Source organism: Talpa occidentalis, unplaced genomic scaffold, assembly GCF_014898055.3.
Source record: "Talpa occidentalis isolate TD23 unplaced genomic scaffold, MPIMG_talOcc4v2.1 talOcc4.4, whole genome shotgun sequence".
Taxonomy (NCBI): domain Eukaryota; kingdom Metazoa; phylum Chordata; class Mammalia; order Eulipotyphla; family Talpidae; genus Talpa; species Talpa occidentalis.
The window spans coordinates 61,805,949-61,833,244 of record NW_023604295.1 but is presented as its reverse complement, the minus strand read 5'-3'; the positions used below and the strand labels follow the sequence as shown (position 1 = coordinate 61,833,244).

Here is a 27,296-nt window from a genome sequence, read left to right as displayed (position 1 = left end):
CTCTCCTATGTATCTTTAGTTTCCCCTTTGCTCTCCACTCTCTCCTTCTCCTCAACCTAAAACAACATGCTCAGACTTTTCCATCTTAACAAAGATAGGTTGAAGAGAAAGCACCCTCAACTTCCTTCCACCTCCTCTCACCAAGTTTCCCCTGCATCCCTTTTTGAAATCTGCCCTTCCTTTCTCAGATAAGATCTGCTTCCTGTCCACCTCCCATTCATTCCTCAGCCCACACTTGGGCTCCCACCACAAAGGTCACCACCAACACTCCCCTGGACACACCCTTATTACATCTTGAAATTATTTCTTTCCTGGTCTTCTATGACCCCTTTTATTTTTGTTTTTCCCCAATTCTATGACTGTTTTTGCTCAAGCCTCTTTGCTGGCTTATCTGTCCATCTTTTAAATGTACATCTTCCCAGGGTGTTTATTCCCAGTTCTTATTGCTTTTCAGTTTTCCCGCTGGTTAATTTCTTCCCTAGCTTCAGCCAGTTATGTTGGAGCCATTTTGTAAGAGCCAGTTGTACACATCTCTTCTCAACTCTTTGTTCAGTGACCACGTTGTGTCAGTAGCTTAATAGTGGCCAAGGTGAGAATACATATGTCGCAGATGTCAGCACATGCTGCAAATTAGTGTTTTTGTTCTTGTTGTTTTCTGAGAGCTGGTTTCATAGCACATCACTGGCTTTAGGAATGATGTATATACTGTCAATTCCCAAACCTGTCTCACTTTCTGAGCTGCAGCCATTATGTCCAGCTGAGTTCTTGGCAATTCCTCCTGAATGCCAAATGCAACTCATTTTCTTTGCCTAAAGCAGCCCTTTCCTGCTTTAGTCTGTGATATAACTAAGGGTCCCACCATTTCCCTGTCATCCTTGCTGTACAAAAACAAAACTTCTCTCCCCTTGTATCCCTCTGTATCTGATTGATTGGTATGTGTATGTTCCCACCTTTTTTCATAAAAGCCTTAAGTTAATTCAACAATACATACAATGGGACAAGGCAGAATAATTTCACAATGATAGTAAAAAATAGGATCTGAGCTAAGGCAAATAAACACAAGAAAAATAGATGAACTCAGAAGTGAAATGGTACACAAACACATGCCAGGAAATTCTGCCAGTTATATCCTGCTAGTTAATTCAACATCCTGAATTGCTCTGAATTCATCTTCACTAACAATTGCAATAAAGTAGCCTCCCTATCCAACCTCTCTTCCCTCAGACTTACTGCTTACACACTCTTGCATTCACTTCCTAGGATACTTCCAGAAAGTCAAATTTGATTCTATCACATTATTTTGCTTCAGTTTAGAAACTTTCAGGTGCTCTCCACTGCCTTTGGGACAAGTTCAAACACACACCCATAGGTAAACTCTACCAAAGGATTCTAAGATTCAGCTTGAATATCACTCCTCTGTGAAGCCTCTCTTCTTCTGTGTATCTCTATCCCTTATACGTACTGTTATTTGATAGTAATAATTAATAGTTGTTAAATGTCTGCTTTATGTCATGAATTGTATTTGCTATTGAGGATACAGAGTAAGATAGCCTTTGCTTTATAAGGACCTCTATTTGAGAAAACATTTTATCAAATTATAGAAAAGTGTGATAATTTCTGTATTGTAGAAGAGAGTGCACGGCACAGAGAGAACTAAGAGGAAGGAGAGGTATATCATCTCGTAGCTCATACCTACTATGATTATTACTTGTGTTTCTCTCCAGTGGAAAGGAGATCAGATATATCCCATGTACCACAGAGAAAGTACAGAATAGGTGTGCAGTGTAGGTGTATGTTGGATGGATGGATGGATAGATATGGATGATAGAAGGAAAATGCCTAAAATTATTTAGAAGTGTATCAACAAATTCCACTGATCCTTGCTTTCCTTGTCATCTACTGCCAATTATATTTAGGGTGGGGTGAATGGGAGTATATGACTATGAGAAAATGTATATCCTTACACTGTGTAAGCTAAATCCTTGCCGTTTTGTGATTTAGCCAACTTTGAATATGTTAGCCTTCAGGGAGGAGCTCAGGACCTAGCCTTTGCAGCCAGCCTTTTGCTCAATACATAAAAGAAGTCTGTCACTTGATGGTTCATTTGTTTTACAGCTTGCCAGAGGCTCAGGCAAAAGATCCCAATTAAAAGGTCTGTGTGTTTCTGTGGTCTCTTGCTCAATGGTGAGGGGAGACTCCCCAGGGCTTCATCACATCACCAACAATACATCCAGTTAATCTTACTAGATTAAAACAAAAAAGCCCACACCATTCTAAAACTTCATAGTTCAGCTTTATCCATAGTGTAATTCCCTCTTGTGTCTGAAGGTCTTTGTTTACACTGATATAAAAGTGTCTAGACTCCAGAACAATGTTTCTTAGTCCTTGCTCTAAGGGGGGAAAAAAAAAAAAAGGAAGGAAGGAAGGAAGGAAGGAAAAGGATTTGCATTCCACTTCTAGAGATTTACTGAACTGCAGGGGAGGGGGAAGGGGGTGGGGGAGGGCCGGGGAGGAGGGGCATCAGTATTTTTTTGAAAGCACCCTGGTTGATTTTAATATGTAACTAGTATTTGAAAACGTTAGCTTAGAGTCAAGACCAGAAAACTTTGCTCTTCTCCTGGAATTCACTTCACAAGACTGACTCCTTTTTAAAATTCAGATCTCTAACCAAGAAAGGTCACCACCTCAGTGGAGCCTCCTCCATCACCTTTTTGCTCAAAATATTTACTACTCTGGAAAACAAACAAACAAACAAACAAAAAAACTTGTGCATTTGTTTGCTTTTCTTATTTATTATCTGTCCTTCCTATTAGATTAGGAACTTCATAAAATATTTATTGGCCTCTATTATTGAGTGAATGTTAGCACACATCTAGATATGTGTGCAACTGCTGCTAAACTAAATCAATGGAAGGAAGAAGTTGCTGGAAAAGAAAGCTAAAGCAAGTGAAAGTTTGAAGGCAGAAAATGCTAAAATTACAGGAGAGTAATAGAGTGCCTTCAGTGGATCATGCATGTCAAGAAATAGTTCTGAACTGCAGTGCCAGAGATGGCATACCCCTATCACCTCTCTGCTAAAGAAAAATAAAACCCTTTTTATTCACAAAGTAATACAAGCTTGTAAAAATTTCAACACCTCTGCTACAAGTGGAACTTCTAACCCCCAGTCTCCAGCAGTAATCATTGTTTAATGTTTCAAGTTTTATCATTTAAAGTATTTTCTAGATTGGTTAAAAAGAATAGAACACTTTCAAAATGATATTGCTCAGTAATTATGTTGCATATAGACATGTAGTGGAAATCTACAATTTTTTTCCTGTGGCAAAATATGGATAAGGTATCTTGATTTCATGTAATTACATTTTCACAGGGTTATCCAGTTACTGAATGATAGCTTTTTGAAAGTGTTTTTAATCTTTTTAAAAGATTTCTTTTTAATGACACTATATTTTATGCACACACACACATACTCTCTCTTCTCCTAAAAATAGGTTCTTATTGTGCTCACTATAATGAGAGCTAGTTATTTTTTTTTTTAAAGATTTATTTATGTGCACAAGAACTGGAGTGTAGGCCAGAGGGATGGGGTATGGGGGATGAGAGGATTCATTAGAGAAAGTGGAGAACAGAACAGACAGATCTACTGAAATACACTGCTGAGGGGAGCAGCGGGCAAGACAGGAGAGGTCTGCTGTGCTACTTGGGTTAGCTCCCTGACCAGCCAGGGATTGATCTCATGTTGCAGTGGCTGGCAATAGCTTGATAGCACTGTCTAATCCATGCGTGCCACCAGGGAGGCCCCGAAGAGAGTATTTGTAATAAATAAATTTTTTTTTCCTATCTGATTCTTTAGGGGAAATGTTGGCTCCTGCTCTAGTTAATCAAAAGATTATACAATCAGTATACAATCAGAATAAACCTGTAAACCTATGTCTACTGTATGAGAATGTGTTGATGGTTCTGGGGATTGGCATTTCTAGCTAAAGAAGAGTAGGCTATATGTATCTCATTGCTTTCATAGGAAGGAAGATGCCAGAGTATTATTACTAAGTGAAGGGATGGGAAAGGAGTGGGGATGCATGTTCCATCTAGCTGGGCCCCGTCTTCCTGTCGGGCAGGTCACATCTTCTCCCTTTCTATTTGCTTCCCTCCCAAGCAGAACTGTGCTTGCTACAGATGTAGCCAAGGTTTTCAGAATACCTGTAGGTTGGATCTTTTGAATTTAAACCAGTCTGCCCTGTCTTTGCTGCCAAACTTAATAAATCATTTGGCTGAACAATTAAAAGGCTGGGTGCCTTGTTGAATGCTGCTCCAGGTGCTATAGGGTGCCCCCCTCCTCCTAGCCACTCAGCATGCAGGGTAGCCCCCACACAGTGCTGGCTGTAGGAAGCTCTAGAAAGCATTTGGTTTTCATCTCTGCTGGACTTGTCTGTTTTCCTCCAATCCCAAATTTTGTTGCACATGCCGTTCTCTGGAAATTTATTTCCACATCTTCCAGTGATAGGCCTCTGAGTGTTTGCATTGGCTGGCTTTGGAGAGGTGTGGTGCCATGGGTGGTGGAAGTATGATGGTGAGACAGGCTCTCCACCAGACAACCGCCTCCTTTTTGCTTGTATTACTCTCCAACAAGTGCCTCCTTTTCTGTGGAACTGGTGGTGTGTGAACTCACAAGCTGGTATCTCTTGGGTACATCATGTACAGACTGGCCCTGAGTTTGCTTTAGAGTTAAGGTTACAACATCCCTCTTAAATTAGGAATTATTTGATGGTTGGCATGCCCTCCTCCTGTCCCTCTTTCTTTTTTGCCCCCTTTATTGTTCTGACTATTGCCCTTAAAGAAAATAGGTCTTAGTACATTGTATCCCCTCATGAGCATTTGCTTTTAAACTTCTGTAATGTAATTAAAGTGCCTTATAATCACAGATGTGAACATTCACATTATGTGGAATTATCAGTTCCTAATTGCCATTTTTTCCTTACGTCCACAGATTTATACACAGCCACACACTTAGCTATTAATTCAGAGTGACAATGGAGGTAGCCAAAAATTTGAATGACCTATATGACTGAGAGTAAATAAAGCTGATTTTGTGTCTGATTTATACAAATTAATGTTTATCTGCTCCTTGTATGGGTGAGGACACACCCTGAAGATCAGTTAATTGTAGAAAGACCATGTAAACCTGGAGTGACTTGTCCAAAATGATAAAGCCTGGTTCTTTAGGCTTTCTGACTATATGGCTTAGTCTATATTTAACATTCCACTCATAAGATCTCCCCTTTAAAACATGATTGAAACAAAGGAAATATCAGAAACTTCAGTTTGGGTTCATATTGCTTTCTCTGATATACATGTGTGTGTTCTGAGACTCTCTCTGCTGTCTGCAAATCAGACATTCTTGTGGGGTTGCATCAGAGTCCAGGCGACATGATTGATGAAGAAAGGGCAGAGGAGGGTGATGTAATGGCTCATGCAGCATTTACCTGTGAATTATCTCTAGCTGTGTACTGCTCGGTGTCTGTGTGACTCATGTACTGAGGTTCTGCCATCCCTGTTATTCAGCACTGTAGCCTCACACTTACCTCACCCTGTGTTTCTATCCTTTTCTTGCCAAATCTGATTGGATGCACTTTTGTTTTAAGCCCAAGTTTTTGAGTCTATAAGTGGACTTTATACCAATGACCGTGTGGAGAAAAGAATGTTGGAACAATCAAATTACATACTGATTTGATCAAATTACCTTGATGTCTCTCTCAACTTAGTCCAGTCAATATTTATATAGTACCTACTATGTACCCTGTGCTGTCATAAGACTGATAGTCTTCTTCCTTATATGGCTGTTTTGTCTCCCAGCTTCAGTTCAACAAATTCATAGCAGACAGGCCTGTCACGAGTGCTCACCTGTGTCAGTAATTATGGCTCTTGTTTTCACATGTAATTTTTTCTTGTATATCTCAAAGAATTTACAATTTGTACCCACTCTAGAGGTGAGGATACTGACAATTTCACTTAATTCATACATATGAGAATTGGGATTGGAATTCTGGTCTCCTGACACTAAGTACAGTACTTTTTCCACTGCATGATAAATGACTTTGATTTATGCACCCAAAGAATTTTTGCAAGAAATAAGGCCAGTTTTCTCAAGTTGATTTTCATGCTTAATCCAATGTCTGCCTCAGTTCTTTATTTGTCCTTGGAATGTTGGAAGCCATGAGAATAAGCATGTAACACACACAAACACATATACAAAGATATACAAAGATATACATATATATGCATACATACGCACACATCAACTCAAGTTCTGTGGGGAAGTTGTACCATACAAATAGTAAATTTGCATGAATTCTATGCCACCTGCTTAGCAAGTGAATATTAGAAGAGAAAGAATATTAATTTACATTGTACAGATAAGCTTATTAAGGCTTTCTTCAATGAATCTATGCCCGGGAGTAAACCTAAGAAAAAGAGATGTGTTTTCAATAAAACAAAAACAATTATAAATCAGAGACATCCTTCAGGGGATGAGGAGAGAGAAGGATCAGAGGGAGGGAGAAAGGAGCACCGGGGACTGTGGTGATGGTGGACAGGTGCTTTGGTGAAGGAAACTCTATGGGGAAACTCTCAAATGAACAATGATGTAAAAAATAAATAAAAAAAGAAGAAAAAAGATGTGTTTTGATTTTTCTTGGTCTGTGTCTGTTCTCATGTTCTCTCTCAGAATGAACATCTTGTCTTGGTCAGTGTGCTATTTTATACAACAATGCATCCTAAACACAAGTCAGCTATTCTCTCTTTTACTCAAGCAGTCATTATAATCTACACCAGTGCTGGAGAAAAACCTGCCTGGGTTGGGCCTACTGAGAATTAGTATGTTATTCTCTAATATGGCTTTCGTAGAAGATTTCCAAGTATGATTTTTTTCCTTTACATATTCTTTAAAAACCTAAACCTCAGTAAATACAACTCTTATAGTTTAATATTGGCTTGCATATAATCAGGCAAGGAATTTTTTTAAGGTTGAACTGAAATGGTCTTGAACTCAACAACATTGTATATATTGGTTATTAAATATATGCTCTATTTCCTGTGGTTATGCTGGCTTGGAAGCATTAATACCAAGCAGATCAAATATTCACTATGTCCTTTGAAGGACTATGTTGTCTCTGAAACAAGAGAAGAGAACCAAGAGAATGAAAAGTGTAATCGAATCACCCATCGAACAGTGGATAAAGAGGGAATAGAAAACCCCATTTAATTTAGCCACTGGTGACCTTTGAGAGAACAGCTGTGGTCAGTCATAAGTTCAGAAGCAAGATATAAGAAGTTAAATACATCTAATATTGGATCATAGTAGGCTGTGTGATATCACGAATCCCTTGCAGGAAGAGAGGGCACATGAGCTGTGTATTGAGAGTTGAAGACCAGGATTGGGTGTCAGTAGTACCTAAATTATAGGATTTAGAGGTTAAAAGCAGAAACACTTAGTGTCATCATAAAGAATTTTGATTTCTAAGATCATTTGAGATTCCTTTGATAGTGCTCCTGGGAAAGATCTGGTCACCAAGGGAATAGAGGCAGGAGAATCAGTGCCATCTAAGCAAACAAATTCTAGAAACTTGTGCCCACTGCATAGGATTTCACTTGGTGATTACTTTTCATCATAGTTAAGAGTCTAATTCGGTGACAAATTGGGAAGTCAAGGCTGGTTCTGCAAGGCTATCATTGGGTCAGGGAAGAGGGTGCCAGAAGTCAACATACATAACTGAAGAGTCAGTAAAAGTTCAACTCTCATGAGTACAAAAACCAACTCATTAATAATACCAAGCCTCATCATATTCAAGGAAGTAGAGTTAAAACCCGGGCACCTCCCTTTCTTTCCTGTATTTGTGTAGCTAATAACACCTTGCATTGTTAAAAGTAAAATCTTTTTGGTGATAATTTTCTTTCTCTCAGATTGCTCACTTGTGTTTTTGAATCAGTGTGAACTACAGGGGACCACTTGACTACTGTCAATAAGAAACAAGCTGGCTGCCTTGGAGGAATAGAGCTGGGAGGCTAGGACAAGGTCTCAAGAGTAAGGCCCCTCCACACCCACTGTATATGTATAAGAATCCCCTTTATAAAAATGTGGATTCCTAGGTCCCCACCCTAGACTGACTGTAAATAAATCCAGAATCAGATGTTGTTCAAGAATTGGCATACTAATAAGCATCCATGAAAATTGTTAATCTAAAATTTAAAAACTACTGGTCTAGGAAATGTGTATATGGTTTAGTAAACCAAATTCTAAAAGAGTAGCCTTTTAATAAACTGAATTCTTGGTTTATAATTTAAATTTGCTAATGTGGCCAGGCATATCTGTTTTAATGAAAATTTATACACCTCTTTGAAATTCCTAAAGGAAAAATTAAATATGAGGTAAATCCAAAATGTTAAGATTTATATTAAATTAATGGCACTTGAGTATGAGGAAAAGGAGATTATTGTGATTTCAGAAAAGCTGTGTGTTTTGTGAACTTTTTATCATCTCTTAAGAAGGGAAATAGGTGAAGGAGGGAAGAACACAGAGTTTTCCTTGGTTTTGAAGATGATAACTCTTTGTTCTACTTGCCCCCCAAATAACAGCAGCTTACTTCCAGTTCATTTGCCACAAGCTAGTTGTGTCCCATTTATTCTTACCTCCACTACTGCTTTTCAATCCTTATATACCAGAAATAGAATGAAGGATAGCAGAAAAGGAGAAAAAAACCCACTTTGATAGGAAATAGAATTGAAGTTTTATAGAAAATGAGGGAAGGGGCCTCCCTGGTGGCACAGGCGGTTGTGCGTCGCGTTGTGAAGCTGTTCGCAGCCTCTGCAGCACGGGTTCCATCCCGGCCTGCAGGTGAGAATCCCTCATGACGCAGCAGACCTCTCCTGCAGCGCCCGCTGCTCCCCTCAGCAGTGTGTTTCGTCAGTCTGCCTGTTCTGCTCCCTGCTCTGTTTCTGGTGAATCCTCTCACCCTCCCGTGCATCTGGACTGTACCCCGCTTGTTGTATAAATGAATAAATCTTAAAAAAAAAAAAAAAAGAAAGTACATGAGGGAAGTAAGGTCTCTGGGTTCTAATGTCTTAGACATCAGAAACCCTGAGCCATAACTCTCTGGGTAAGGTCATTTTTTGCAGCTATGAGCTGTGTGGGATGTAGGTGTCCATGGGGAACTGTAGGTGTCCTTGGGGCAGGATAGTCGCAGTAAGAGAGCCTGGCTGCAGTTATATTGCCCCTAATGAGATAACTTCAGAAACTAGCCCAAATTAATCTCCTCCATCTGATCTTTCATTCTTATTTAAATTTTGTTTTTGTTATCTTTTAACTTTTCTTTGTATAGGTTATTTCCCTATATAACTCCAAATTTCTTCTTTTTTAAAATATATATATTTAATTAAAAAATAGCTGTATAATATTCCATAAAATGGAAATATCAATTTTCATTTGAGCATTCCCAATGATGGCCATTGGTGGTTACCTCTCTAAACATTCTTGGACTTGAATCTTTTTTTTTAATTTATTTATATTTTATTTATTTTTATTTTTTATGTTTAATATACTTTATATAAATATATTTTATATTTAATATATTTTATATATTTAATAATTATTTTATATAATCCTTACATCATTTTTTGGTTTTGCACAATGTATGTATTTTCATTTTGGTTATATTCCCCATACAATTGCACCCCCCTTATTTTAACCCTAATCCCTCCTCCCTTTTCCCCTCCCCCCCAGAGTGTGTCTCTGGTTTATAGTTGCTTGTTGATTTTGATTTTTACTTTGTAGTAATTAGTCTTTTTCCTGGTCCCTTATTTAGGTTTTGTAAATTCCTGCTATGAGTGAGACCATCCAAATTTCTTCTTGACAGGAACTGTGTTAGGTACTTCCTTTGAGAGTATCACCAACACACTACTTTACTCCTTCCCTGTAATCATCATCACCACCCACAGATGGGTATATCTGAGTTCCAACTTTTACCCCTTCTTGTGAGGTGATCATAATTTTCTGCTCTAAATGCTGCTTTAAAAAAAAAAATTTGGGGGCCTCCCTGGTGGCGCAGCGGTTGAGCGCTGGGTTGCAAAGCTGCCCACAGCCCCTGCGGCGCCGGTTCGATCCCTGGCTGCTCCCCGGCCACCGGAGGAGGGTCTCACATGGCGCAGACCTCTCCTGCCGCCCGCTGCTCCCCTCAGCAGTGTACTTCGGTCCTTCTGCCTGCTCTGCTCTCCCCTCTGGCTCTGGTGAATTCTCTCACCCTCCTGTGCTTCTGACTGTACCCAGTGCATGTATAAACAAAACAAACAAACAAACAAACAAACAAATAAATAAAACATGCCTCTATAAAAAAAAAAAAATTGTCTACATAGTCATGGAAGCCAAAGTTAAAAATTCAAGAAATTTTAGCTTTATCCATTTTACTTTATGTTATTAAAATTCAGATTTGGATTGATAAGAATCCAACTTATATTTTCTCTTCAGAAAATTTCAACTTAGGATATACTCAGCTCTTAATATTATAGCTCCTAGAATTTGCTACTTAAATTCAGAAACTAAAGCTACAAATGTTCCTATGTTTCAAATCAAATAACCAAATTAACAATTACAGTATGTCAGCCAAAAAGCAAGCATTATTGATAGGTAGACCCATGATACATAGTCTTGAGCTGTTTGATTACTAAACCACTGCAAACTGTTAAAATTGAACTATTTCTAATGTGCACTGTGAGGGATTGAAACAAAAACAAAATATGTTTTTTAAGTATTTTTGTTTGGTCTTATTTTATGTACTCTTTGTCTGAAACCTGAGCATATTCATCTTCATAACTTAGTATTTATTGGTTTTGTTAGTTCCTTAGCTGGTATTTTTTCATCTGAGGTTTATACCATCTTGTGACCTGTAATTTTCCCTTACTCACCATGTTTCTTGTATCTTTGGCATTCACTCACCTACTGACAGATATTTGAAATGGGAAAAGGAGAAATCACCTGTCATTTTCTGCTTAAAGGCCTTTATTACTTTTCCTTTGTTCTCTTCATGACTCTGAGACAATGATTTGAGTCTCAGATTTAGCCTTTTTTATCTTTTATTTATTGGGATCAAAGAATCTTGTTGCTTGAATTTTTCATTTGACTGGAAAACTGTGTAGAGCAGAGCCTTTGTGATGTGCTCACAATACTGGTGGTTGCCATGTTCAGTGATTCATTTTGTATGAAATAACAAATTATAGAAATCCAAGTTTCTACATCTCCTGCAACAAAATGGTAGTGCAATGAGAGAAAACATGAAAGATTCAAAAGTCTAGTCAGGAGAGACCAATTAGAGGTGCATTATGCAATAAAGAAGGGAGTTAGATATACAAAATACACTCTCAATTGGATGGCTAAGGCCCAGGGAAACCCTGAATTGGCCTGGAATGTGCACAAATTTTTCTGTAGTTCCAATTCAAGGCTAACCTTTAAAGTGCTTTTAATCACTTTACTGATGGAAGCTAAGAGTGTTATATAAGCAATATGAGTTTTTTGCCCATTGCCATTGTTATGAATTGGATTGTGGTACTGACAGGAATCATCAAGAAGGATGTATTAATCTTGTGTTGGCAATAGGAGTTGGCAAGAGCTGACCACTGTGGGAATAGAAACAGATAACTATTGGTATCTACTGATCAATAAATTTTAATGGCCTATTATTACATGGCCTGTGGTTATAAGTTTTCTAAGTAGTTAGGATCTGATTTTTTTTTTTTTTTTTAAGTTTGGGAAACTGATGCCTCCCTGGGAATTAAGGTTTGGGGTGGTTTTCCCAGCACAACTTGTTGTGGGACCTATATACAGGGTGTTGCCCTTCTCATCTACAAAGTTGGCATAACATTTTCCGCCTTCCTGATCTTTGTACTAACATAATAATAAGTTGCTACTGCTCTTGGAGATAATCTCTTTTCTCACATTTGGGTTTAAGTCTTTCAGTAAGGCTACTTAAGTAGTGGAAAGAGCCTTTCCATGAAGTTAATGTCTTTCCTGATAAAGGTAACTACTCCACCCCTCCTTCCCAATTATATCCCATGCCAGCAATAGCATAGACTTGGGCTGGTGCCAAATGTTTTAATACCATAAGGACTTGCTTGATAAAGGCTATGCATGGCAAGGGGGGGAAGCTGAAGTTCCCAAACTAAATTTTCCAAGATTTCCATGAGATCCAGCCAGGGCACCCTTCATCTAATTGTTACCATGTGTTGCTGTAGTCACTGGTACCCTGCAATTCTCACTCTCCAGGACTTCTAGAGATTAGAAATTATAGGAAGTGCTAGCCATTTCAAGATGGAAATCTACTCTAGCTGCAGAGACTTTGTCTTTGAAAAAAAGAAGTGTAGTGGCAAAGACAAAGAACATGGGATTAATAATGTGGGATTAATAACATCATCTTTCCAAATAATTACTAAGTAATTAGTAATTGGCCTGTTAGCAGCATTTAGTGTTGTACTTAATGACTCCATTAATATTTTGCATGTGTGTGCCAGTTTTGCTTCCTTCATTGTCATAAACTGTAGATAGGAAAAGGATTATTACCTTGCCCCGGCCCTTATGTTTTGCATGAACAATTCACCTAGAACAGAAAGTGACAAAACTAAATATTTTGTGGGCATCTGACATGTTCAAGCGAAGTGGTTTCATAGATCCCTGGACACTGGCAAGATTGATTAATGTTTAATAATTACGAAGTTCTCAGACAATTCAGAAAGCTGAAACACCTATCTAAATATAGGAGATATTTTTCTCTGTTGACTGATAGGAATGTTAAGATCTTATATATGATAGTTTTACCCTCAACATCCATCAAATCTTTACTATAGTTGTTAATGAATAATGAAATTGACTAGCTTATGGTATTCAAGAGGAAAACAATGAAAGATCCATTGCCATTTGAATATTAGAATGACCCTGAATGAGAATTCACATTGAGTGCAAATGGTTGAACTTAGCAAGGTCTGTTTCAACTTAACCACTCAAGACTTTGCCTCCTGTTGGAAGAAATTAATGGATTTCAACCAAACCTGCAATGTATTACTTAAGAATATAAGATTCATCCTCAATTAAGTTTATTTTTCTGTTGTCTTGAAACAAAATGACAGCTAGTATAAATTTCTACATAATTTCTTTGAGGAAGTTAAAGCTCAGAGTATTTGTAATAATAATGATAGCCTTAAAAGCAGGAACAGGATTGTCTGCTCCTGTTACCAACCCGAGCAATCAAAGGCATAAATGGACCATGAAAAGTGGTGAGCTTGGGTGACCTTGGGTCAGAGCTAAAGTACATAGGCAAGCACAGTATACGGAGAACTTTCATCGCCTCCAGTACACTGAGCCTGTTCTTGATACAGCAGGCTCTTAATTTCCCCAGGTTGTTAATCTGGCACCTTTCATGAGCATCAGTGTTCACTTTAGAAAATAAAAAAAAAAAGCAAACAGCTCAAACATCTAAGTGTTAAGAGGAAAAGAAAATCAACAGAGGAAATTACAGTACCACTCAATACAGTGGCACCTTTTTCTGGAGTCAGATGAAGTAGATACTTGAAAGTTTGCAGCTTTGACACTTTCTCTTTTAGATAGTAACCAGGGGTCTTGGGAGAGAAAGTGGCATGCACATACTGCCACAGTTTAGTTATGTTCTTTTATGCATGTGTGTCCACCTTTTGAAAACTTCATTTTAAAATATATTTGAGAGTCAAGTGAATTGAAAGTAAATACCACTTCCTTTCCCCATTGCTTTTTCTCCTTGTTTGTCATTTCCTTCCTAACTTTAATTACCTTTTCTAAAGGAGTCAGTGTTTCCTGCACTGGTATACTTTCTGTTTGTTTTGGATAGCCCATCAGTTGTTGAGATATCTGCCCTGTTGAATTGAGACTAGAGAGGGGGGAAATAAGGGGGTGAGAACAAAGTGGGGAGGGGACCCAACTGGGTCTGTGGTAAAGGACTGTGGGTGCTTTGGTTGGGAGTGGTGTGGTGACATAAACCTGAGAAGGCGTGACTCGATTCCCCTAAAACATATACAGTGTTGTCAATCAATGTCATCTCAATATTTTAAAATCGGAGGGGGAAAAGATATCGGCCATGTCTTTTGCAATTTAATACATTGAGGCTTCAGTACAATACTAAGTTCTCATTTTCTTGTATCTCACTTGTTTTTAGGTAAGTCATCTGATTGGAGTGACATTTCACTCGATGGACTTTCCATTTGGTAAAGTATTACTATTTTTATCAAATGGTATAAGCGTTCGTTTTTGTCATTTTCATTCTGTATTTTCCCACAACATTGACCTTGATAGTCTACTCTTTTAACAGAGAAAGGGTGTGAGGGAGGGGAGCTTCAAAGGGAAAAACAAGGTAAAAGGCTTATTACTTAATATATTGCATTTCTATGTGGAAAAAACTGTTGAAAGAAACCTTTTAGCTAGTTTCATCAGTTTTGCCTTTTAGAACTTCAGGAAATAGAAGAGTTATTATATTTAATTGTATTTAGAAACTGTTGCGCTTTCTTCAGACTCAAACCAAGTTTAGAGCAGTGGCTTTCTAATTGCAATTGGTGCAAATCTGGTGTTTCCTCAGAATGTTGCTCTATATCTTCGGGTAAGTATTCTATATCATCAGAAAGCTTTTCTTTTGAATCAGTTTTAAGTCTTTAGATATTTGTTCATTTTTACACATAGTTAGTAAATAAAAACAAAATGCACAAATTTGGAAGTATAAAAACTGGGGTTCTGTAGCATAAAGATGGTACCAGTGCTTATAGTTTATAATAATGGGAGATTGAAGCCTCCAAGAGTGAGCATAATGAGAGGCACGAAGGGGCACATTATGGTGTCAAATAGCTTTTCCCTCATGGTCTGGATCTTTTAACTAGTAAGAAGAGCATCTGTATCTGGTACAGATGCTCTTGAATCTTAGCAATTCTTATTCCCTTGCAGGGATGTTTCTCTTCCTGTGGAAGTAGACATATATTAATCTACTGAGTTATAAGTAAACAGAGTCTGAACACATTATTCCTAGCATCATGCCTCTTCCATTGTCTCAATACTGGGAATTTTATTTTATGTTTCCTTCTAGAGATTAACTTGATAAAGAGATATAACTGAAAATACCCAGAGAGCCAGTTGGATACTGTATCTCTGATTCTTCTACTCTATTATCTCTTACCTCTTCCTGGTATTACATTTTTTAACTAAATACTTGGTAGTTAGTAGTAATAAATCCTGTTGGGATCATGGCTGAGAAGACCCATAAAGCTTCAAAACTGTGATAAGATAACATTGACATTCTATTTAAAAAGTTTAGTGATGTAACATCAATTTTATTTCAAATTTTTAAAAACATTCGATGATTGAAGGAGAAATTATGAGGGGGAATAGTAGGTAGGAAGCAATGATGAATAGTATCTTGTAACTCAAAAGTATTCAAAAAACAATTAAAAACAAAATAAATTGTGGCCTGATTCTCTACTTGAGTTGAGTTTTTAACATCTTCGTCTGTCTTTTATCTTCCAAAAGGATAAAAAATCTAAAACCTTTTCTGATCCTTTTATATTAACCAAAGTAATCTGTAGGATTAATATCTTGTCAATCCCTCATAACCATCTAATTTTGGTCCATGTTGTTGCTATGGGAATTATCAAAATCTCAATGTGCAAAAGCATACATACAATATCAGATATAGCCAAACACAAGGTAACTGTGACTAAAATGGGAATGTATCCATATTTTGAAATCTCTACTATTAAAATACTAAAACTCTCATTTACAAGTCCAATATGAATATATATGTATTCATCCATTCATTCACTCATCCATCTGTTCATTCATTCAACCAAAGCCCAATACTTTAGCACAGTGCTTAAGTGAGTTAGCAAAAGTGGTGCCTACCCTATGTGCTCTTAGACCAGTGGGGTGGAATCTGTGTTATGCAGTGACCAAATGAAAATTAATCATGTCTAAATGTTAATCAGAATATGCCTATCTAATTATAGTTACAGCTTCCTTATGAATGGTTTTATATTTTTTTCTGAGATTTGGTTTAATTTTTATCTATAATGTAGACCTTTATGTGGATTTTTATTAATTTTTTCAAATATACACTTTGTGAATATTTATGCCATAGAACTTTAAGTAAAAACTTCTATAAACACACTCATTTCGATATTCTCCCTTGTTGAAATGTTGTGTCCTGAAAATGTCTATCATTAAAAATAAGTATTTATGAAATATTTGTTGAATTATATGTCTCTAATTATAATTAAGCTGAAAATTGAGTGCTGAAAAGAAGTCCAACCAAATACATACTTTATAGAGAACTGAAATAACTAATGTGTTCTATCAGCAAAGTTTATAAGACTCTGATATAGACTGGAGCAATAAAGCTGGAGAAGATTTTAGCTCCTCCCAATGACCATGTTAAATATACCTATACTGCAATTACCTCTCCCATTATTAGTAACTGTTAGCTCATCGCATTCCTTCAACACCTTTTTATCCTCTTTAATCCTGTCTTATTTATGTGCTCAAATCTACTTGGCACCCATTTTACCAAATGAGAGCAAGCAAGAAGCACCAGAGTAACCAAAGAAGGAAATTCCTGTGTGTACTTTGTATTACCAGCAGCACATCTAGTGAGATCTGTTTTGAGGAGTCAGTTAATGAAGAAACTTGAGAATACTTGAATTATCTGTCATTTAAACTTAAACTGTGGTAGTTTTGTCTACTTAAAGGCAGAAGCAGATCCTCTTTTCTCTTAATTTTTCCTAGACTTTTTTTTTTTTTTTTGAGGGGAAGACAAAACGTGTTCATTTATTGGAAGACTCAATACTGTTTGCACCAAGTGAATCTATAGATCCAATGCAATTCCAATAGATGTGCCAGCAGGACTTTTTGTTGACATTGACATACCAAATTTAAAATCTTTTTTTTTTATTTTTTAAATAAATTTTATTTTTATATTCCCCAAACAATTGCAATCCCCTTATTTTGACCCCAATCCCTCCCCTCCCCGCACCCCACCACCCATAGAGTGTCTCTGGTTCATAGTTGTTGATTTTGATTTTCACTTTCTTATAGTTATTCATTTTCCTGGTCCCTTATTTAAGTTTTCTAGATTCCTGCTATGAGTAAGACCATCCGGTATTTTTCTTTTTCTTTCTGGCTTATTTCGCTGAGCATGATCCCTTCCAGCGCCATCCATGTTGCTGCAAATTGCATGTGTTTATCTTTTTTGAATGCTGAGTAATATTCCATGGTGTATATGTACCACATCTTCTTGATCCAGTCATCTATTTTTTTTTTCCCTAGACTTTTTGATACCACTATTGGTTACTTCTTCATTCCTTCTCTATTTAAAAATATTTTCTTTATAAATTGTATAAATGTATGCTGATGGCCTGTGTAAGGGTGTGATTCACATTCTATAGAAGTATAATCTCTCAAGCTGTTATCACATTAAAGTGTAAGAATTTTTCATCATATTGCCCTCTAATTTCATGGCTTATTTTCATTTGATTTTTTTTAATTCACTTGGAATTTACAGAAGAGACTTCCAGAAAACTGCAGTGATTCCGTTTTTCAATTAGTGCAAGGGGCTAGCATTAGATTAAGGGCAAGAGTGTAGAACAAGGAAACTGGCTTGAAAGCTTTACATATTATGTGCAATTTTATTTTCTGAGTAATATCTCTGATTTAATAATCATCCTGGGCAGTAGCCATACAAGTTTTCTTATTCCCTGGAAAGCCTCACTATAATCGAGAACTTTGCTAGCATATCATGTACCTTGTAATTTTATTTTCTAAAATTATGTGGCATTTAATGTCTTCATTTTCCCATGTAACCTTTTAAAAGTCATGTATCTTCATTTGCTTTATTGCTCCCACACCCTCTTTCTATTTCAGATAATTCCTTACAATTCACTTTGCCATTCTACAAATAAATCATTTGCAGATTTTCTAAAAGTTGGATTATTTCACTTACGGTCTAGTGCTGTGGTTTCTTAGTAGAAGACAAGTTTATGGCTGAAGTTGTAATTTCCCTAAATTCAAAATCTGTGCACGTTTTATGCTAGAAAGCCAAAATATTCCCTCTGTAATCACCGAGCTTCCAAAATATATAGATGCTATCCACATAGAAACAAATTCATTAAGCTTTGGGTATTTTGAAGGCCTGAGATAAAGCATGTGAGATCCAGCATCACTTTGGCCATTCTTTTTTGAGGGCTGCAGATGGAGTAATATCTTTTGCCAAAGCCTAAAAGACATTAAAATTATAGATTAGCAGGAAAGTATACTCTCTCATACTATTCTCACTGAAAGGAACAGTAGGTAAAAACAATAACTGATAACATTTTTTCAAATAGTCTCAACATTTTTAAAAGGTGTTTATTTTTTAGTTGTTTCATTTAAAATTTATCAAGCTAGTATATATATTTCTATTTACTTACTAACAGCTATTTTTAGGAGGTAGTTAATAATTTTGATTTTTCATTATCCCACTGTTCCTCTTTTCAAGGCCTGTCAATTGTGTAGATCTCAAAACCCAATGCAGAATTCCCCAGTCTACTTTTTTCACCTAGAAAACTGGGGTACCCAGTCATCTCAAAGTCATTGCTTTTCTAGATATCAAACAACACTGTTAAAAGTACATGAATTTCTAGTAACAAACTCTAGAGCTCTCCTTATATTTAAAAAGTTCGTTGTCCTTTGAAGTTGCTAAGAAGTGAGAGTAAAAAAAAAAAAAGCTAGTGGTACAAGGGATTAGGCAAGATGCTTCAAGAGAAAAGCAATTTTTCCCAGAAATTCAGAATTCCGTCACTGGAGAGGAAATCCCAAAACATTTTGTTGTATTTGGAGAATCTTAATGTTAGAGAGAACAAAGTAGAAGAGTTATACTGGGCTCTTGAATTTAAAATCTGCATTATGACCATGTTTTAGAAAAGTTCTGCTCCTCTATTAAGTAAGTAGTGAATTTTAATCAGGTGTTTTGCTTTTAGTTTAGACACAAAGATAATTCAATAGAAACAATTATTTGTGGGTTAAGGAAAGAATATCTGATCTTTTTAATGAAGAAGGAATAATAGCGTGGATACTAGGTCTGTGTGTGTGTGTGTGTGTGTGTGTGTGTGTGTGTGTGTGTGTGTCTAAGAGAGACAAAGAAAAAGAAGGAAGGAAGGAGGGAGGAAGGAAAAGCAACAAGAAAGGAAAGAGGGAAGAGAGAAAGAAGACACAAGATGAGATGGCCATAATTATACTCATCTCATTTTTCCACAAAACATTTGCAATAACTTATAAGCAAAACATATAATAAACTCTAATAGGAATTTTATTTTTTGTAAGATTTATTTATACATAAAAGAACTGGGGTAAAAGCCAGAGGTGTGGGGGATGAGAGGATTCACCAGAGACAGAGTGGGCAACAGAACAGGCAAACTGACTGAAATACACTGCTGAGGGGAGCAGCAGGTGAGACAGGAGAGGTCTGCTGCGCCACGTGGGCCACCTCCCTAGCCAGGGATCAAACTCATGCTGCAGTGGCTGGGGACAACTTCATTGTGCTGAGGCAACCCCTTGCACCACCAGGGAGGCCTGTCTGCTGAGTTGTTTTTGTTTTTTTAATTTTTTTACATTGTTGTTCATTTTTAAACAACATTTGCTTCCCCTCACCCCCTCAGGTGTAGTCCCCATGAAATTTCCTTCCCCAATGCACCCTTGCACCATTACCTCAGTTCCCTGTTCTTCTCCCTTACTCCCTCTAATCCCTCTCCCTCCTCCTTCCCTGCAGTATGTCTCTAATTTATAATTGTCTGTTTTTGCTTTGTTGTGTTTTGTACTGTTATCTAATAGGAATTTTAAATAAAAATAGAGCAGGATGGTGGGGGAAGGAATTAATGGTATTAGAGCAACAATGGTATTAGATCCCCTGTAGGGATCTCAGGAACCCTACAGATCTTTTAATTCAGGCACAGCTCTTAATTAATACTAATTAAGAGCTGAATCAAGGTGCAGTTCTACTCTGAGTAGAAGAGCAGATTTTCCATTGGTACTTCCACTCATTACCAGCCCATGTTGAACCAAGTCCACTATTAGCCCTTGTGCCTGTACATTTGCTCTATCAATAGTTCCTCTGGCTCTGCTTGCATGATTGTTATGGCGAGACTCTGCCAAAGTGTTCATTCCATTGCTTTTGGAAAGGCCTGCAGTTTCAACAATCGTACATCCTGCTACAGGAACAGCACTGAGTCATGATTTTGGAAAAATTACCCATATATCTTATATTAGACATGAGTATTGAAACGGTCTTCAAAACATTACTCTTAGCTTATTATTATTCTGTTGACTTCATGGGTTCCTCCAAAGGCTAGGCATAGATGAGGGACCCAGGAACTGACAAGCATAGATGAAAGGAAAGTGAGACGGAGTCCATTCTACCTCACTTGTCTGTAAAAGGTAGAAAGCCTAAGGAACTTTTTCTCCAGTGATCATCATTTGTTTCTATGGTTATTTTCTGCTGCCCAGTTGTATGTACTACTTTTAAAAACACCCATGAATGAGTCTTAAGAGAACTGAGGTGCTACACCAGAGTCTGAGAAAATTCGAAGTTTGGGACTGAGGTCCCACCTCTGAGCTCATACTTTTTTATTACACTGATTTGTCTGATGATCTAAAACTGGGTTCACGAAACCATTGCAAAGTCAGTGCAATCTCTTAGATTTCCACTGGTGCCCGTTATTAGAGTAACCACACCTAATTTATGAGTTTTGGGTATTTTAGCAGTTTTGATAAAGAGAAGTGGAGGTGAAACAAAAGCAATCAGTAGAAAAGAGATGACTCCTGAAAACGGAAAAGTCACAGATGAAAGCAGAGTATGTGCTGCCTTCTAGTCTTCAGGCCAGGTGATTGGGTGTGGATGTCATTTGTGTCCCAGTACAGTCACACTTGCAGCAGTAATTCTCCTAGGGTAGCAGCCACAGAGTATTGTTCCTTGTTTTTCTATAGTGCTTGTCAAAATGCTATGACAACTGGCTGGTTTTATGCAAACAGAGCCTGACTTTCAAGAGACAGTGTGTCTGAAAGTCAAACATGGATGGCAGCCATTGGCATGCGAAGGAGTCCGAAACCACAGATTGTTTTCTCGTTGGATGAACAGCTTAAAGCAACGTAGAGTTAATTGAAGAATTCCTTGAAAGTGAAGTCAGACTAAAAGAAATGCTCTGAGTCTATAATTTACTAAATGTGAAAGATCTGTAAATGGTAGTAAGACTAAAAGAGTTGGGGGGGGGGCGGAGAAAGAACATTTTTGTAAACAGATCTGGCTTGTATTATTGCCTAGGCAGTTTTAATTATTTGCTCTAATAATGAGGATTTGCAGAACAATCTCTAATTAAGTAAAGCTTGATTTATGGAGTTGGCCTCATATAAACCATGATGTCATGGTGTGCTGCAGAAAATTACAGGCCTGGTCTTGCCATTGAAAACTATTATTTCTGCTTTGGACTACTCACACTCTGCATGTCTTACTCTGGTGAAATCAAAGCATATCCTAGGTTTTTTGTTCACAATGCCCATTGCCCAGGTAAATTCAACACTTATTATTATTCATTTAGTAATTTATCAAATATCTATTTTAAAAATGAGGAGGCAAGGGTGAAGTTTAACTACTAACTCTAGTAGTTAAAGAAATCTTTACTTCTTGGGGACTTAGTAGAGACCCAGTGATCCCCTGCAGAGGTGGATTCCTTTCTCCTCAGCTGATGGGCTGGCAAGGACGTGTTAGACAGACAAAAGTAGTGTCTGTGTGTCTATATGCCACTCCTTCTTACAACCCTAACCTCCTACTCCACTTTCCCCTCCCTTTCCCGCCTCTTCCTGGAAAGCTGTTTCAGCGGCATCATTGCCCGTTTCATCTGGTTTTAAGTAAGAGCATGGGGCCTCTGTAACATTTCACCGTGGTTCTTATTCCCTGTCCCATTGCAGAAGAAGCCTTGATGTAGGTCCAAGGCTTTTTCTTTGATTATAGGTCTGCTGATTGTAATTTCCTAACATTTTTCTTACATTAATTATAACTTAATGATTGCATTTTCTATGGTTTCCCACTTCAGTTTTGTTAAAGTTAAAAAAAAAAAAAAGAAAAGAAAGAAAAGAAAACCTTAGAGGAAATTCTTTTAGATTTTTATAGTTTTATTTATTTTTTTTTAAGATTTATTTATGTATGCATACAAGAGCTTGGGTATAGGCCAGAAGTGGGGGGGGGTAATGTGTGAGAGGATTCACCAGAGACAGAGTGGGGAACAGAACAGGCAGATTGACCAAACTACACTGCTAAGGGGAGCAGCAGGCAAGTCAGGAGAGGTCTGCTGCACCATGTGGGTTGCTCCCTGGCCAGCCAGGGATTCTAACTCATGCTGCAGAGGCTGCAGATAGCTTCATAGGTTGCATCTTAACCCCTGTGCCACCAGGGAGGCCCTACAGTTTGTTTTAAATTCTTTTAGAATTGCCTGACCTATATCTACTTTGATAGCCATTCTCTGTGATTTGCCTTTATCAGGTCTTCTCAGAGTATTCAATGAACTTGCATAGAAATGAACTCCTACCTTTCATGGTCATATTTTATCAGTTTACATAATACCTAGTTATAGTATAATAACAAGTCCAATGGGTATAAACAGATTTGAGAACAAATACAACTCTTTAAATAGTTGGAAATGCTTGGGACATGTTAGAGCATAACTGTCTATCTTCCAGGATTCCGTATTCTTGGGCTTGGCTCAGAGTAAAACAAAGGACCAGAATTGGATAAATAGAACTCAGTTACAAGAGTTTCTGAATCAATGCTCTCCACATTCTCTTCATTTTAAAAGTTAGACCTAAGGCTTTGGCATGACTTACCCAAGACTGTAAAAATAATTAGTAACCAAGCTGGTTGTCCTGGTTGCCAAGCCAGGGTTTCCCCATGGCACCGAGGAGAACTGATATCTAGCTTTTTATTGTGCTTTTCAGGCTGCTGATAAAATGTGAAAATAAAAGTTCATAGAGTGTACTTTGATCTATTACCTCTAAGTATCTGTCTTGATGTTTACTTCACCCATTTTCCTTTAAATTTTCCTTTTTTTAAAAAAGATTTATTTTTATTTATTTATTCATGTAAGAACTAGGGTGTAGATCAGAGGTATGAGGGATGAGGGGATTCACCAGAGACAGAGTGGGGAGTAGAACAGGTAGATCGACTGAAATACACTGCTGAGGGGAGCAGCGGGCAAGACAGGAGAGGTCTGCTGCACCATGTGGGTTAGCTCCCTGGCTGGGGATTGAACTCATGTTGCAGTGGCTGGCGATAGCTTGATAGCACTGAGACTTTAACCCTTGTGCCACCAGGGAGGCACCTCTTTAAATTTTTCTTACTATCCAAACCAATCCATCTTTATTACAGGGAATTTTATCACAGAATGGGGTGGTTGTTTCTGTGATGAAGAATATATGACAATTTATCCATTTAAAAATAATCTGGGCCTCCCCAGTGGTGCAGCGGTTGAGCACTGGGTTGCGAAGCTGCGCGCAGCCTCTGCAGCACCGGTTCGATCCCCGGCTGCTCCCCGGCCACCAGAGGAGGGTCCCGCATGGCGCGCAGACCTCTCCTGCCGCCCACTGCTCTCCTCAGCAGTGTACTTCGGTCCTTCTGCCTGCTCTGCTCCCCGCTCTGGCTCTGGTGAATTCTCTCGCCCTCCCGCACTTCTGACTGTACCCAGTGCATGTATAAACAAAACAAACAAACAAACAAATAAAACATGCCTCTATAAAAATAAATAAATAAATAAATAAATAAATAAATAAATAAATAAATAATCTAAGCTGGGGCCTCCCCGGTGGCGCAGCAGTTGAGCACTGCGTTGCGAAGCTGCCCGCGGCTTCTGCGGCGCCGGTTCGATCCCCGGCTGCTCCCCGGCCACCGGAGGAGAGTCTCACATGGCGCGCAGACCTCTCCTGCCGCCCGCTGCTCCCCTCAGCAGTGTACTTTGGTCCTTCTGCCTGCTCTGCTCCCCACTCTGGCTCTGGTGAATTCTCTCACCCTCCCGCGCTTCTGACTGTACCCAGTGCATGTATAAACAAACAAACAAATAAATAAATAAGCATGCCTCTATTAAAAATAAATAAATAAATAAATAAATAATAAAAATAAAAATAATCTAAACTATCAGACTAACTATAATAGACTCAGAACTCACTGCTAGAAACTATTCATAGTGGCAACTTGTTTTAATACAACTTTTTACTAAGATAGTGGGGGGGGGGTGTGTATGTGTGTCCTGGTGATATTTTTCAAGCAAGTGGTCAATTGTTAACTGTCATTTCAGCACCTTAACTCCCTTCCCTTTGTTTAAAAGAATTGTTTGCACTTCATTTCCCGGAAAAAGTGTTTATTTTCACATATCTTACTAAGATAACCAAATTATTTGTACAGAAAATAAGCTTTTTAGTTCCGTAACACTGAATTTTGGTTATGGTAATTATTTCATAGAATTAGTTTCTCCAGGTACATTCGGTCTTTTTAATAAATTCTATTACTTTAGTTACATAAATGAATGCTAAATACTCCTTCATTTTATTCTTGCACTTGCAACCTTTGTGACATTACTATCACATTAAAATGTAGTGTTTTTACTTCCAAAAATCAGGCTATATATACTTAAAGTATACCAAATATACATTAATTACAATTTTTATAAAAGCTATAGCTTTTCCTTGAGCTGAAGGTTTATTCTGTATGTTTTAATCATAATATCAAATATGAGCAGCTTACTAACATTCCATAGAAAATAGAAAAAGACATTTTAAGTATATAAGAACATTAAGACATTTCTCATTTTTTTTTTTAAACTTCAGAATTTTGCAAGCCAAATTGAACATTTAGATTTTGTAACTTATTCTTAACTATATAATGGCCAAAGGACAGATTCTGAGTCATGGTAACATTTTAAATAATCAATGATTGGGGCCTCCCACATGGTGTAGCGGTTGAGCGCTGGGATACGAAGCTGCCTGCAGCCTCTGCAGTACCTGTTCCATCCCCGGCCGCAGGCGAGGGTCCCACAAGGCGCACAGACCTCTTGTGCCATGCCCTCTGCTCCCCTCAGCAGTGTACTTCGTCAGTTTGCCTGTTCTGCTTCCCACTCTGGCTCTGGTGAATTCCCTCACCCTCCCATGCTTCTGACTGTACCCAGTGCTTTTGATCAGCGATCAAAAGCTGAATCAAGCTATAAGTAATCTGATAATTTGAGGTAAAGACTAAGTGTTGGGATGAAATGATTAAGTCTAAAAGTCTTGAAACGTTCAGGGACAATCCAGGTGTGAGAGAAGAAAGAACATTAAGAAGAAAAACGTCAAAGCTCTTTGTAGCTCTCTCACAACTAATTTTCTTTTCAGTAATATAAGGAAATTAACAAAAGTAGAGAAATTCAGAACTGGAAAGGACCACAGAGAATCTGTTTTATAGATAAGGAAACTGAGGGCCAGAGAGTATAACACACTTGCCCAATGTCACACAACTAGAATCAATACAGGTCTAAAGTTGGAATTTGGAGCTTCTATTTTCTAGCTCATTATTCTCTTCTCTACTTTCTTGGGCATCGTTTGACTAGATAGCCATTGGAGTTGTACCAAAATAGAACAAACTGACTTTTGTGAGAAAGGGAATGCTCTGCCACCATTGGGTGGCATGATTGGGAGGAAGCTAGACAATCACTAGCATGTTGAACTCCCATGAAGGAAACTTAGACTTAAAGCCCTCTAAGAACTTTTCCAACTAATGTTAATGAGTTTAGATAATTTCTATCATGTTTGTAAGAGGATAATTATTTGTCATTCCTACTTACAAAAATTATTGTTCATTCCCCTCAAGCATATTTCATCCACTCCAGTCTTTTCTCAGAACTTGTTTTCTCTTTGGGAGTACCTGTTCCAAAGATGCTTAGTAATGCATTATGACCAAAATGTAGGCCAAGATTCCAAGCTCTGTTCATCCTTTGAAATGATGAATAGTAATTTTACTCACAACTAATTTAACCTTCTACATTCAGCTGGTATCCAGTGACTGCTGGTTTTTCTTCTACCACATAAATCCACATCAGCTATACAGTTAACAAAAGTGAGATCCATGGCAATGAAACCAATCCATTTTCCTATGCTACCACAAGGACTTAGAATGTTAAAATTTTCACTCAATTGATATCTAATAAGGCATAAATGATTTTCAAATTAAAATTTCTAAATTGTGTTATAACCTATAAAAATGAGAGTTTATCATTGCATTAAAATATAAAATGCTTGAGATAATGAGTTCTGATAAGAAGTGTATTTGCTGATATCTATGTGAGAATAAATATCTCGGCATAGTACTTGTTATGAATATAAAATTTTCCCTGTCCACCTCATATCCATTCCTTTATTCAGCTTTAAATGCTGGGTTTTTTTCCTGCTATAATTTAGAAGGTATTTTCACAGACATCAACATTTTTAGACTATACACTTCAAGTCATATTTATAATAGGGATTTTCCAGAAAGTAAGTGATTCAGTCTCATAAGACCTAAGTGCTACCATTTTCCAGTAAAGTGGAGGGTGAATTATTCTTTTAGTTGATAGGGTCACTTTAGGGAGACCATCTCCATAGGTTTAAAATTGGGTTTTAAACTTCCATCCTGCAGTCATGTGGGAAGGTTACCAATATCCTATTCCTCTGACTTCCACTGCCCCTAGATTGATTTGGAAGGTACGGTGAGGGAGATGGTGGTAGGGTTTCACATATTATTATGGTGCTCCAGTAAGGCCGTGAAGGACTAACTCTTTTTTTCATACATAAAGGAAACCGAGAACCCAAAGAGAGAAGAAACATGTTACAGGACTAGAGAAGTTGAGTACGTAATTATCTAGAACTAAATAAAAACGAAACCTGAGACCCATGCTTCCTGGCTCCTGTCAGTTCTTTTCTTACTATTCCATGTTATCCATATTGAAAAGTCAAACTGGTCTCTATTTCCTTTCCAAGGCCTACTAGACAAGAGGGGCAGGCATTTGCCTCATTTTCCCCCAAGAGAAATACCCTCAGGAGTAGTGTTGACATACTTCTGTTATAGAAGGTAAAATGGCAGATATATTAGGCTTCACCAGTCAGTCATACAGCCTCTGTAGCAACTACAAAACTCTATCACACCCTATCATTGTGGCACAAAAGCTTCCACAGA

At 37.7% G+C, this 27,296-nt stretch overlaps 1 protein-coding gene and 1 long non-coding RNA gene across 8 annotated transcripts in view; one reads left to right on the top strand and one right to left on the bottom strand.

The window, feature by feature from the left end:
- The window catches only part of CMSS1 (cms1 ribosomal small subunit homolog), a 346,374-nt gene that overhangs the window by 161,919 nt on the left and 157,159 nt on the right, over positions 1 to 27,296 (top strand). For 2 of the 7 annotated variants that reach the window (XM_054700665.1, XM_054700664.1), the window contains exon 1: positions 14,656 to 14,660. The exons of 4 other annotated variants lie outside the window; for them this stretch is intronic. Coding sequence is in view for 1 of the 3 variants with exons in the window: in XM_054700666.1 (XP_054556641.1) it covers positions 14,256 to 14,271 (16 nt within the window). In the remaining 2 variants the exon portion in view is untranslated. Of the gene's footprint in view, positions 1 to 14,222; positions 14,272 to 14,655; positions 14,661 to 27,296 lie in introns of those variants that run through there. One more of the 7 variants, XM_054700666.1, reaches the window with a different exon arrangement.
- On the bottom strand, positions 11,116 to 26,014 carry LOC119257580 (uncharacterized). Its single transcript, XR_005128070.2, has 3 exons — positions 25,930 to 26,014; positions 18,042 to 18,314; positions 11,116 to 11,286 (listed from the first exon to the last, which is right to left on the bottom strand). It is a non-coding gene; the product is annotated as an uncharacterized LOC119257580 (long non-coding RNA).